The sequence below is a fragment of the Tympanuchus pallidicinctus genome, unplaced genomic scaffold (genome assembly GCF_026119805.1).
Source record: "Tympanuchus pallidicinctus isolate F22 unplaced genomic scaffold, pur_lepc_1.0 scaffold35, whole genome shotgun sequence".
In the NCBI taxonomy this organism is placed as follows: domain Eukaryota; kingdom Metazoa; phylum Chordata; class Aves; order Galliformes; family Phasianidae; genus Tympanuchus; species Tympanuchus pallidicinctus.
Genome location: NW_026294753.1, coordinates 1,842,623 through 1,855,609, shown reverse-complemented (window position 1 = coordinate 1,855,609; position 12,987 = coordinate 1,842,623). Strand labels below are relative to the sequence as shown.

The 12,987-nt window shown below is 51.6% G+C and overlaps 1 protein-coding gene across 2 annotated transcripts; it reads right to left on the bottom strand.

The window, feature by feature from the left end:
• Positions 1-2,760: 2,760 nt before the first annotated feature.
• NUDC (nuclear distribution C, dynein complex regulator) lies at positions 2,761-11,848 on the bottom strand. Of its 2 annotated transcripts, XM_052699236.1 has the most exons (9): positions 11,692-11,848; positions 10,507-10,584; positions 8,377-8,580; positions 7,965-8,048; positions 7,492-7,605; positions 6,890-7,084; positions 6,029-6,112; positions 5,610-5,728; positions 2,761-3,882 (listed from the first exon to the last, which is right to left on the bottom strand). In XM_052699236.1, the coding sequence occupies exons 1-9, from the start codon at positions 11,785-11,787 to the stop codon at positions 3,831-3,833; spliced, it is 1,026 nt and encodes a 341-aa protein (XP_052555196.1). In that variant the 5' UTR covers positions 11,788-11,848; the 3' UTR covers positions 2,761-3,830. The 2 variants fall into 2 exon arrangements, with proteins under 2 accessions (XP_052555196.1, XP_052555197.1); XM_052699237.1 differs by lacking the exons at positions 10,507-10,584; positions 11,692-11,848 and adding an exon at positions 8,949-8,969.
• Between the last annotated feature and the right edge of the window lie 1,139 nt (positions 11,849-12,987).

Below are 12,987 nucleotides of genomic sequence, written 5' to 3'. Positions count from 1 at the left end.
GCTCAGTAACCTGCTTTGCAGCATGAGTTTGCTGCATCGATCTGGGTTCGCTCACAGCTGCACAGGGAACCGCTGCTATTTTCTGTCTGCTGAAGGTCGTGTTTGCCGTTGATCAAACCATCACAGTTGTTCATGGAATGGTTTTTTGTTGGTTTTTTTTCTTTGCTTGGGGCAAAACGGAGCGACCTGAAGCAGTGGGGATGGCAGCCTTTCACCCCAATGAAGGTGCATGGGCACTTCCTGCTGGGAGCGTGACTCAGCACCGCTGTTCTCCTGAAGGCCGTGATGTTGTTGGGCTCAGCTGTGCAAGGAAAGTCCACAGGCGCTGCTGTGCGTGTCCTGGTGCTGCAGGAAGCTGTGCCCCCCCCGTACAGCAGGGATGGGATTTCGGCACAGCTTACAGCTTGGAAAGCAGACAATCTTCAGCCCAACTTTACAGCCTGGTCCTTCGTGGCGGAGGAGTGGTGGCTTTCCCTCAAAGCAAGCAGTGATGAGACAGATCTGCTGCCTCTTTTCCTTCCTTGGGGTTCCCAAAGCAGCCTGTTCCTGAGCAATCTGAGCAGCAATCATCATTAAAAAGAACTGCAGCAAGAGCTGTTGTGGGGAAAAAAAAGACCAGGAGACACTTTGGGCACAGGAAAGCCCGTGTGGTCTAGCATTTTGCTTTTAAAAGATGGGAGGAGGAGGCTTTGGCTCTTTTTTGGGATCAGGACACCCTGCTGGATCCCACAGCATTGCTGGAGCAGGCCCAACGTCAGACCTTCTGCCCCACTAAAAGCCAAGGGTGCAGGGTGCAAGCTGTGCCCCCCCCCAGCCTGGCTGTTGCTTCTTGGGGGCTTTCCCCAAAGCAGAGCAGAGCCTCAGCTGCAGCTCCGGTGGGTGGCAGCACTGACACGGCTTCTGCAGGTGTGACACACGGGTGTGACATGCCAGGGGGCCTTGGGTGGCCGCCAGCCCCGAGCACAGCTCCTCCAGGAGGTGGGCATTTGCTGGGAATGAGGAGAAAGAACTATTTGCTGGGTTTGGTCCCTGATGTCCCGTGTCACAGTTATTTTCCTGCATCGGTCACAGCTGGGAGCTGCAGTCTGCATTAACTGCTCACTGAGGTTTGTGCTCTTTAAGCCACTTCTGCTGCCAGACCAGAGCTGTCCTGCCTGGCAGTTGACTCCAAAGGAAAACACTTTTGGGAGCCAAAGGGTGTCGGGTTCAGCTCAGCCAGTGTGGCTGCTGGGTGCCATGCAGGGGACAAGGCCAGCAGGAGAAACACCTTCTGTTCCGCTGGCCACAAGGGTTGAAGTCCAGGGGCAGTTCACAAACAGTGCAGGACATTCACCTGCCAGCAGTTCAGAGCAGAGCTGGGGCTGCTTCTCCCAGGGCCGTTTGCATTTCCTTTCTGTGTCCAAAAGAAAGGCAAATGGCATTGCTTCCCTCTCTCCCCACTGCCCAGGTCCCAAATTCCCCGACAGCTTATTCTGCTGCTACCTGCTGTTCTTGGTGCTATTTGCTCTTAGCTGCTCCCCTGCTTGCCTCCTTGCCCTGACCCTGAGCAGTACCAGCCCCAGCTGGAGCACTCAGGAGTTCCCCAGTTGTGGTTATACCAGCCACTGCTTCAGGCTCACACCAGCAGAGACCCTGCAAGAGGCTGAGACGCTGGGTTTGGTAACAAAACGGAGCCCCACGTGGTGCCAGCAACCCATCAGGGTGCACTGGGAGCACCAGGTGTGGGTTAGCGGGGTGAGGAGGTTTGGGGGAAGTAAGGAGGGTTGGGCTCAGCGGTGGTTATGAGCAGTGCCCAGGGCCTGCCTGTGCTTGCTCTGCAGGAGGGGCCGGCTGCAGGTAGGGAGCCCAACCTCACCTGCTCACCCTCAGCTCTGGGAACGGCCTCACTGCTTTGCCATGGAACACAGGGAGAGCTCACTGCACCTCCAGAACAGCAGCTCAGCTCCCAAGCTCCCCTGTATTTCAGAGCAGGGTACGCTCACAGTACAGGACACAATGCCCTCTGCTGTGTCCCACTGCCACCAGAAGGAAACGAGCCCAGGGTCAGCTGCAGAGCAGCCTCGAAGGACCCGGAGCAGAGCAGACACATCCCAGCAGGTGGTGAGGAGGGCGGGCTGGAGGCAGCTGCCCCGGGTTCTTGCTTTCCCACAAGGTCACTGCTGAACTGGGTGGGTGCCGCTTTTTGAACTCGAGGGCCTATAAAACTGGGAGAATGAATGCACACAGTGTCCTGTTCTTCAAAAAAAGAAAACCTGGTAAGGCAGGCGCAAGGCCAGGCCGGACTTTGCCCAAGCAGGGATTTTCTGCTGTTTGCGCCCACTCCCTCTGGCAGAAGGCAGAAATACTTTGTAGTGGCAGAACCCCAGCAGCAGGATTTTGGGGTAGCCTCTAAAGGGCAGGCAGGAATAGCAGCTTTTGTCATAATTCCCTCGCATGCTTGTCATAAAGCAGACCTGGGGCAAGGGTGGCTGTCTCAGTGCAGTCACGCGCTGCTACGTAGGGAATGGGGAGCCTGAAGCAATGAGCCTTGGTCAGCACTGCTGAGCAAGGCACGGCTCCAGCTTGAGCTCTCTTGAGCTGGGGAGCAAAAGTGAGGAGCGAGGATCCTGAAGACGCAAGCAGCTGCAGAGCAGAAGCCCCAGCCCTCAGCAGGCAGCCACCTCTCCCTGGGCAACTTCGTGCCCCCTCCCAGCTCGTACTTGAACTGCACAGCCCCTCCAAAGCCCTTCTGCAGGAGGAACCACACGCTCTACCCACAGATTTGACACTTTTTTCCTTTATGTTGCACTGCAGCTTTAACGAAGATATGAACCATGCAGAAAAACGCCGCTCGTCAGCAGGAGCTCAGAAGAGAACACAGCAATGCCTGTCAGCAGCGGCAGGGAGAGAGGCTCTCGGCAGAGAGGCAGGTGAACTCTCAGTAACAACATTACCCCAAAGACCCCCACACCCTCCCCTGGCCCACAGTCACAGACCCCACAGCCTTCCCTTGCCCTAGAGCAGCACGTCACCTTTCCAGCTGGAATGAGAGCCCTTCCTTGGGGTCAAGTTTGTCCCACTTCTGGCAACAGAAGCAGCAGGATGGAAGGCACCTGAGTGCAGGTCAGCCACTAAACCCTCTGCTCAGATGTGATTGAACCTAGAGTCCATTACAGGTGAGAAGAAAGGAACCAGTTTTATCCTTCCCCATTCAGTTTTTGAGTGGCAGCACAATGCTATCTGCTACCTTGAACTGATGGGTTACAGCAATGACAAGGAACGTTCTTTCTCTACTGCAAAGACTATATTTTGTTGTTTTTTTTTTTTAAAGACTGCTGTTTTCCCTGCTCAGGGAGGCAGAAACGTAAGTATTTCCTAAGATAAACTGGCCCTTGTTTTCACAGAAGAGCAGGAATGCCAGAGCAGGGAGGGAGTAAAAACTCAGGAGCACCTGCAGCCAGAACTGAAATGGCAAAGCAGAGGTGAACAGCTCCAAAGAGCCAGGAGATTAAGCTAAGCAATGCATTAAGGATATGTCCCCAGATCTCTCAAGTCTGGCTCTTGAAACCTCAATGCCCTTTTTGCTCCAGCCCCTCCTTCTCTCCTAACTGCTGCTTGGGAATTGCCACAGATGGCTCTGACTGGCGTTGCTGCAGACTGGTTCTGTGGTCTGACATTCTGCTCAACACAGGACAACTGAGGACGACTTCATGGAGCTGCCTTCACAGCAAGCTCAGCTGGGGATGCTGCAAGTGCTTACTTGCCCAAGGTAAGGGATCCCTACTTATCCAGCAATACGTTTCCTGTCCCATTCAATGGGCTGCCTGAAAGAGCGGGGAGGAGGATCGGAATCAGTTGAATTTAGCCTTTGAAAAGTCCATTTCTGGATGCTGTTCCATGAACCTGCAACGAACACAAAGACAACAGCTAAGTTGTAAGTGAGCAGAAGACACAGAGCTCTCCCCAGGGACGCGCAGCGAGTACCTGCGAGGCTCAGCGCTCCTCCACTCCATTTCAGCTCATTCATTCAGCCTCTCCACATCCCACCTTTCAGGTGCAAGGCAGCCCTCTCCCAAGGCGTGCATCCCAAGGAGGCATCCCTACTTCCTGCACTATCAAGTTCATTTCCTCTCCACAGCAGGGATTGTTTGACTGAGCCCCAGGTCACGCTCCCCAAACTACAAATGGTTTCTCCTCAGCTCGGTACATCAGCAATCCTACCAGCCACCAAGGTCAGCAAGCCCACACACACAAGGCAGTTTTTTTTATCAGCTACACACCCTTAACTGCTGCCTCTCGGACAGACACGTAGCGCTGTGACACGGATTGTGGGGCAGAGGGGAGATTGTAAGGGTAGATTAGGATTTAAGCTCGAGTGTGTTACCTTATGCATTACTGGAGACATAGGGAATATCTCCAGTGCAACCTGAGACTCAGCACAACCTGATTTCAGATGTACTGCAAACTCAGCAGATATGACTATTTGGACACAGATTGCCACATCAGAAGGTTCTGAGAACTGAACTGTGCCTGCGGGAGATCAGGAGCGGGGTATCAGGGCACAGAGACGTCCCTGCATTCCTCCTCTGCCCTGCACTTTGCCATGGGACACAGCACAACTCTGGGGGGGTGTACCTATGAGGTGGAGGGACAGGGCAGGCATTTCACTTTTCATCTCCATGGAAATACGCACTGTGAGAGCAGCATCTTTGTTGAGCAGGCAGGAGGAACTCCCCAGCACAGAGCAGAACCCACCTGGGTGTCACCCAGTCCGCTCTGGTATGAACAAAGTCTAAACTTCCTATCCATTCTTACCAGCCAATCTGCACACGGGCCAAGCTCGCAGAGCACTGAACCAGTGCTGAGATGCCCTGTATGTGCACCTTCCAGCAGGCCAGGGCTAGCTGCCATTCCACAGCTCCTTCAGACGCTGAGGAAGCCTGGTCTATAAAAGTTACACCCTGCTCTAAACTCAGCACCGCTCAGAGCAAAGCTTCTTCCAGGACAGATAAGCTGAGGAAGGAAAGGAGCCAGGTGCAGAAGGAAGGCCTGCCTCACCAATCCTCCCTCCAGCCCCGAGACATGCAGGTTTGCACTTTCCAAGGAAGATGCCTGACTCAGAACTGTCTCCACACCTCCCTGCCTGGCCTTGGGGGCTCCATGAGTAATTTCCCTGCCAAGGTGCGTTTGTGCCAAACAAGGCAATAAAGGCATAAAAGGACTATTGGCTTGGAGACAGCTGTCTGGTGACAGGTGTGTAAGGGAGATTATCTGGGCTACCGAGTAGAGGGAGATTAGAAAACAATCAAGACCATGTTAAAGTTCACTAGAGTCGGTACTTCCATGCTCAAACATGCTTTCTGGACTTGAAATCAGAAGATTAAGACAATGCCAGAGCTGGACTATTCCCAGAATTTCTCATTATGTTATCTACCCCCATTGGCTTTTATAGATGCTGGTGGTTAGCCAACAATTCCGTGACTTTGTAACTGCAGATTTGAACTCAGGTAGAACTGAAGGGCGACCCGTTCCTCGCTCAGTAACACCGCTAGGTACTGGTGTGGAGGGAGGAGAGGAGAGGAGAGGGCTGTGGGAAAGCAAGCACCCCCAGATCAACTGGCTGTACCCACTTTTTCAAAATGTCTTGCTTCTTCTGTTCATCAGACGTGGGGAGGCCCATGGATTTCTGTCGCTGATCATACATCATTTTCTCCACCATACTGCGAGTCTCACTGTCCAGGTCTGACAGCTGAAACCAAGGAATTCCATCAGAACTGAACTCACTTTGCTCAGCACACACACACACACACACACAGCTTGCATTCTCTGATGTGCACAACACCATGTGCACAAGCTAGAGAAACATTAGCCACTCTAACTTATCTCAGCTTCGTTTAGTTGAAGCTTTGGGAGCACCTATCAGACAGGGGCACACGCAGCAGTGCTCCCAGCCTTGTTTTGTTTCTGCTGCTAGAACAAAGTCACAGAAGTTGAGTGTGAATGTGTTTATGAGAAGCTACGTTCGTTCCAGCGGAGGGAGTTCTCTCACCTTGGAGTTTTCTGGATTGATTTTCTTGGTGTTGATCTCTGGGTCTGTGGAGACCAGTTTGTTCCACCATTCCATCTTGTTGATCTGAGGGAACGAAGAAGCAACAGTTATTTCTTTCTCCTGGGCTTGCTCTTAGCATGCTGTGTCTGGAATCAAACTTTATTTGACAGTTCTCTAAGCGTCAGTAAAATCTGAACCTGGAGGAAGGGCATTACTTTCATTTCTAATCACTTCAGCTATCTGGAATTTCCACAACTGACGAATCCAAGAGCATGTCAGATGTCATGGCTGGCACAACAAAACAGGGCTGCAATAAAAAATTGCCTGTAGAAGCCAAGAAGGGACATGAAAATTCAAGGACAGAGCTTATTGCTACTCATGTCACTAACAGATGTGAAAGAACAGCATGAATGCACTAAGGAGCAACTTCAAAATACTGATTTCCTTCAGATTCTCCTGAATCGCTGAGAAATTAACTGGAAATCCTGGATTATAGAATCCATCATCCAGAATCTATCATCAAATCCTTAGGATTGGAAGGGATCTTTAAAGGCCACCTGGTCTAACTCCCCTGCAACGAGCAGGAAACAGCTCCATCCGTGCTCACAGCCCTTCCAGCCTGACCTCAGGTGTCTGCAGGGATGGAGCACAACTCACTGTGCCAGAGCCTCACCTCCCTGCAGAGGCTGCAAACAGCACCAAGTGGCAACACCCAACAGCATCCCTGAGACAGGACCAAGGACGAGCACGATTCTTCTGTTCCAGCTTATAAAGCCCCGTGCTTTCATGAGTTTGGTGACTCTGGTTTCACCAGGGAAGAGGCAGACAGGTCCCAGCCCTCCCCAGTTAACGCTGCTTTACCTTCTCCAGGTGCACGGTGACTGTTTTACCATCTTCAATCAGCCAGGAGCTCTCCTCCACCTTCACTTCATTGAAGAGCTCTCCATCGAGAACAGGAGGATGGCCCTTCAGGCCAACTCTGAGGCGCCGTCTCTGGATATCCACCACCACATCCTTCCCCTTCAGCCGGAAGGTCACCTTGAAAGGGACGGCCAGCTGGAACAGACAAAGGGCAGATGTGAGGAGCAGAGCAATTAAGCCTCTCCTTGCCCTCTTGTGCTGCTGTTGTAAGAGTCTTTGCCTTTTGCCAGAGTAAGATACGATAATCCTTGTTGGTCGAGCAAGAGGTGAAAGGATACAAGTGTAAATGCAGCAGCAGGGCGGCCAATGGGCCTTTAAGGAAGGGAAGCAGATTTTCACGTCCTGTTCAACTTTGTTTGCCAAAGCTTGGCAGAGTTAACTACAGCTTCTGGGAATTTAATTCAGTTACCAGGCTGTCCCCCAGCTACTGAAATGTCGTCATTAAGTGCAATTAACAACCTTCAGGTCTGCTGTTCTTACCAGCACCTACTTTCATTTTGTGGCTGAGATCCCTCAGACCCTGCATATAAGGCAGCACTTACATCCAGCTCTGAAAGAGTCTGTGTCCATCTGTAATTTGGGAGGTCAGCTCCATTGCCAGCGTTGGGTTTCAGTTTTCCTTTATCGTTCTCATCTTTGTCTTCTTCATCTGTTTCCTAACCAACCAACATAAAATGAAAGCAAGTTTTTCAGGCCTCCATACACCCTTCCCAATTCCAGATTTTTACAAGAGTTCCAGGTCAGTAGAACATATTTGGTATTTGCAGAAACTCAACCCAAAACCAAAAGGTTTTTGTGTTAAAATAAAATTACAAGCAGAAAAAAAAAAGGCACTGCAGTCTTTGGGAATTCAGCCTTGTTATGACCAGGGCACAGCACAGAAGACAAAATCAGCTTCAGTGCATATTCCCAAAGAAAGGCAGGCAGGACATCCCCTAATATTGACAAGAGTTCTCGTGGTTATCCAGAAACATATTGCTCTCAGTCTAAAACGAAACCCATAGATGAGTTTTACCTGCTTGTTAGAATCTGAAGAGTCACCTTCATCCTCTGAGGATTTCACCGGGACATTGCTAACCTCTTTTTGTGCCTCTTTCTTCTGTTTAAAAAGAGAATTAACAGAATAGTCCATATTTGTGTTACTTGCTCACCTGACACTAGGCAGCTTCCACTTCTACAGCAGAAGGTATTGCAATACCTTGCTGAGGGCAGAGGGACTCACTGGCAAACCCACACCAAAATCTAACAGTTGTTCTAGAGTGCTTTACTTCAGAAGCCCCCCCTGCTGCCATCAGGAGGTTCTGATGCTGCAAAGCAGTGAGTCCAAGCCATCTGAACAACCCCCACTACTTGAAACATGCACTGGCAAATGGAGGAGACAGCCTGGACCAAGCTGGCACCCATAAGAGCCAAGTGAAAACCCTCACCTGATTGATTTCCAGCTGCAGCCTTTCTGCTTCCTCGTCTGTAAGTTCCTTAATCCTTGGCTCATTTGCTTCCTGTTTTGCTTCCTTGGCAAGCTTTGCAGCTCTCTCTGCCTTCTCCCGTCGTTCTGCCTCTTGTCGAGCCTTCTTCTCCTTCCTCTCCTTTTGAGCCAGTTTGTTGTGATGGTTGAAGGAGTCTGTGATCAGCTGGAAGACAGGGACGTGTACCAAAGGGTTGAAAAAAAAAAAAGAAATCTCCCTTCTTTTTTTTTTCCAAACCCAAATGAAGCCAACTCACTAGATACCAAAGTTTTTTGCTTTTTTGTCCTGTGCTTTGAGCCTTCCTAACCCAGCTGCTCCATACATCCAGGAAAGCTGGAAGAATGGAGACACTGGTCTTAGTTTTTATGTCTGCTTCTGACCTCTCCCCCAGCTGGGCTTTCCCCAGGCATATTTAATGTCTGGATTACAAAACCTTTGCCATGAGGAATTCCTATAGCTCCTGGAACTGTGGCTACCACTGCAACAGCAAAATCTAGCAGAAATCAATAAGTATCACAGTTTCACTGTGTCACCATTTAGAGGAGGAAGATTTGAAAAGCTCCTTTTCCTGAGGGTGAAGTTCCAACAGAAATCTTTGCTTCCAACCTAACTTCAACCTTTCACATTGTTGTGTCTGTGAAAAGCAAACTCTCAAGGTCTCTGATGCAAACGGCTGTGCTGCTCAGAGGGAAAGCTCAGTATGCAGGCAGGAAGCCAGAGCACTGCCTGCTGCTCAGTAATGCCACAGAGCACTGTGCAGAGCTGCACGGACGAGAACTGCTCCAGAAAACAACGCAGACAGAATCTCAGAAGACGAATCAGAGTGGAGAGAGTCCTCAGATGTAGGTGCCAGGTATTTCTGTATGTACAGCCCAGAACCCCTGCGATGAATCAGCACCTTTCCAGAGAAACTCAAAGCAATGGGTTTTGTAACCAACCAGCAGCTATTTCTGCTTTGCTTCTAAAGGGCAAAACAAGGTTTATTTACACAGCCTGAGTCCAGTGTCTCCTAGGACACAGAACTCAAGACGTGCATCTCCCAGCCTCTGCTCCTAATTGAACCCACAGGGGGCAAAGCTATTTAGCTACATAAGTTCCAATAAGAGCAGCCAGGACCCCCAAAAGCACCCATCAGGGCTCATCTCCCATCTGCTACTCAGTTTCATTCCCTGGGAACACAGAATCCCCAGGAATCTGAGGAGATATGTCCTCCAATGGAAGGAAAACAGCACTAGACTTCAATTCATTCTTCCTTTGAAACCATCCTCTTTCCCACCCCTGACCTGCCTTAGTTGTTACTTTGGAGACCAGAGAGAGTACATTCTGCTCTCTATTAGCAATTAATGCCTTCCCTAATGCATTTACCATGGCAACAGCACCTGTTTTGCTCACAGGGAGTTCTAGTAGTCAAAAAGTGCTCACAAGAGACGTGCACTCTGAGTTTTTCCCTCTGTTCCATACTGGCCGTGGGATCCAGAAGCATCAGACCCTTCTACAACATCAGCTTCCCTGTAACCCCTTCAGCAAATCACCCGAAGATTGTATGCAAGCAGGGCAGGGACACAGCATCCAGCTGAGCATTACAAAGCAGTTCACATGCTAAGTGAGGGGGAACAGCAAGTTCAACTATGAACCCTTCAGAAAGTCTGGCTAACTCGTGCTGGGACGAGCCAAGGCGCTCAGTCCTTACAGTTACAGCAGCCCGGAGACAAAGGTGCAGCTGCTGGTGTGCAGATGTGGACTTTGAGCTCTTCCTGGGGTGAACAAACAAGGCGACACGCAGTTATCGTCACGGCGGTGTCTGTCACCGTTCAGTCAGCGCGTCTGGCAGATTTGCTTTCCAAACAAGCCTTTGGCCAGAGCATGGCAAATCCCTGCACCACCAGCATCACCTGAGCAAGCGGCCGTGCCTCACCACGGGTAGGGACAGCTCGCTGTTCCCTCGTTTCAGTGGTGTGTTTTATTACTGCTCATCCCCAATTGCATTACAGGGCTTTAGGATGTTCAGGAAAGGAAGGCTTAGCAAGGCATAAACGTGGCTGACACGTAAATCAAAAGACATAACACAACTTGCAGACTGTGGTTTGTTACCTTCTCTGCTACGCCATCTTCTCCACCAGTGAAGAAATCTGTTTTACGCCTCAGGAAACTGAAGAATGTGTTCACAAGCTGGGAACAAGGAAGGGGGACAGGAAAAGGACAGGGAAAAAAAAAACACCCGGAGCAATGAGACCACATCACCCCAAGGCACCTCGTGTTTAGTGAACAGTCTTTATTCTGCTCTTCCCATCTGAGTCAGGACCATAATTCTACGATTCCATAATGAAACCCTCTGATTGTTTCCCAGAGAAAACATTCCATGGCTTGTGTGAAAATCCACCTCCTGGCTCTGTTTTTCAGGACAGGCGTCTATGTGATTTACATTAATAATGTAGGCACGTTATTCTCAGATCACGTTGGGGATGCACAGATGTGGGCACCCCAAGCTGCTAATTAGACCCACTTGATGCAGGAACACTGAGCATGCACATATCCATACATGTGTATGTGTACAGGTTTACACACATGCTGTATTTTGCTGCCCCGCATGTCTAAGCCCTCAAGGCACACAAGCCCACCTTTCCCAGCTCTGTGTCCCTTTACTTTTACAAAAGAACAAAGTCCTTTTGTTTCCCACTAACCGCCTTGCTACCTGCTAAGTGTTACTGATGAATGGAAACGCACTCTCTCAAAGAACACTGTTGTTTTTTTTTTTCTTTGTATTTTTTCCTCCCATCAGGAATTGCATCTTGTCGGTATTCCAACCTGAACTTTGAGGATTGAAACAAGGAGATGTTTTTAGCACCACTTCTCCAAAATTTTGGGGTGCGGGGGATGCTCCCATACAGCCCTCCTGCAGCTCAGCTCCGGGATCCCAGCTTGAGCTGCCACGTGAGTAAAAGTGAGGCCGCACCGCAGCCTCAGAGCCCCACGAGGAGCCGGGAGGGGGCCGTCGCCGGGTTTTTAGCGGCTCCTTCCGCTCACATCCCCGCCCTCGTGCACCACGCAGCGGAGCCGCGGCCGAGGAAAGGGGATCCGCACGCTGTTAGCAGCCGCGCCCCGCAGCTCCTCAGCCCCTCGCCAGCACCACGCGCCCAGCAGAGCCGCTGCAGCCGCCACGGCGGGGCCGGAAGTCACGCGCTGCCCCTCCTCCCGGGCCCGCCCGCTCCTCCCACCCCCCCAACCACCACCGGGAGCACGGAAAGGCTTTGGCCGCCCCGGGAACGACGGTGCTACCTCGCACACGCCGCCTTGGTGCTGCTGCGCCATGGCCAGAAGGATGCCATCGAAGCGATCCTCCTGCTCCGCCGCTTCCTCCGCGCTCAGCCCCATCCTGCCCGCCACCGGTCTCCTCAGAGCCCTCACGCTACTGCTAACCGGAACCGGAAGCAAGCTGGGCGGAAGCGGAAAAGCGGTACCTCCCTCAACAGCCAATCGCAGCGCTCGGCTGCGCTGCTGCCTTCGCGGATTGGTCGAGGCAGTACCCGCGGTGGAGAGGCGGGAAGAGTGGCACGGGGCTCGGTTGCTATAGCGACGGCCGGGCCTGGGCCTTTCCAGAAAGCTCGGCCGGGGCTCGGGGCTCGGGGCCGGGCAGCGTTGTTTACTTCCGGGTATTTCCTGTCCTTGCGCAGGGTTTGGCTCTTCCCGAGTCCCCTCCCGTCACCACACGGTTCGAAGAGCCGCTCGTTCAGGCCCAAGCAGGGCCAAGGCTCTGCAGTCTGAAGCAGGGAGAGACTGGCAGTCCTGCTGGCTGCTGTGGGCCTTTCCTTACCCCTCATTGCTGGTTTCACTGTGTGCCCTTAGGATGAGTTGCCCTTATCCCCATTGGGTGCCTACTGCCCAAGGTCCCCCTGAAATCAATCAGCAGATGCTGCCAGTTCCCCAGGCTGACTTGTGCTGGCCAACAGACACAAATACCCCGGTATTTTGTGTTGAAAATCTATAAACATGGCCCTCAGTTCCCACTTGTTTGTGCCCTTAAGGCAGTTGTTCCTCGCAGGGTTCACTGGACTTAAGTGAGGAATTCCTCACAGGCCCCCCTGAAATCCATAATTGTGTGCTGCCACTTCACTTCTGCTGATCGAAACATACAAATTCAGCGCAATAAAAGGGAAAAATGTATAATCTGGCTCTCGCCTACCCAGTGTTTCTTCTGCAGCACATGGGGCGCTGCATCGGGTGTAGTGTGGCTTCACTTATTCACTGGCTTCCTTAACTGTAACAGCACGAATCTCCTGTCAACAAGGTTAGGCAAACATCTGCTGATAAAATGACTTCCAGGTTGCTCTTTCCAAGGCCAGAGCACGCAGGCCATTTGCCATGGTGTCCTCGCTCCAGACGAGCACCGTGTGTGTGTGTATGTGTGTGTGAACTCCTTGGCAGCGACACCTGCCAGATAGCACAGCCTGATTGCAGCGCAGGGCCTTGGTGCCATGGTACAGCCCGGGTTAATGACTTTGTTTATACTGTTTGGGTAATTGTGATAAGGCTGCCCAACCCGCTGCCCCATCCCCGCTCTGCGGCTGCTGGCGT

Excerpts from the sequence above, each read along its gene's own strand:
- NUDC (XM_052699236.1), bottom strand. The coding sequence starts at position 11,787 with ATGGGGCTGAGCGCGGAGGAAGCGGCGGAGCAGGAGGATCGCTTCGAT. Across the intron at positions 7,606-7,964 it reads CTTCAGATTCTAACAAGCAG|GAAACAGATGAAGAAGACAA; the intron begins GTAAAACTCATC and ends TTGGTTGGTTAG. Across the intron at positions 3,883-5,609 it reads AAGCAAGACATTTTGAAAAA|GTTCATGGAACAGCATCCAG; the intron begins GTGGGTACAGCC and ends TGTTCGTTGCAG.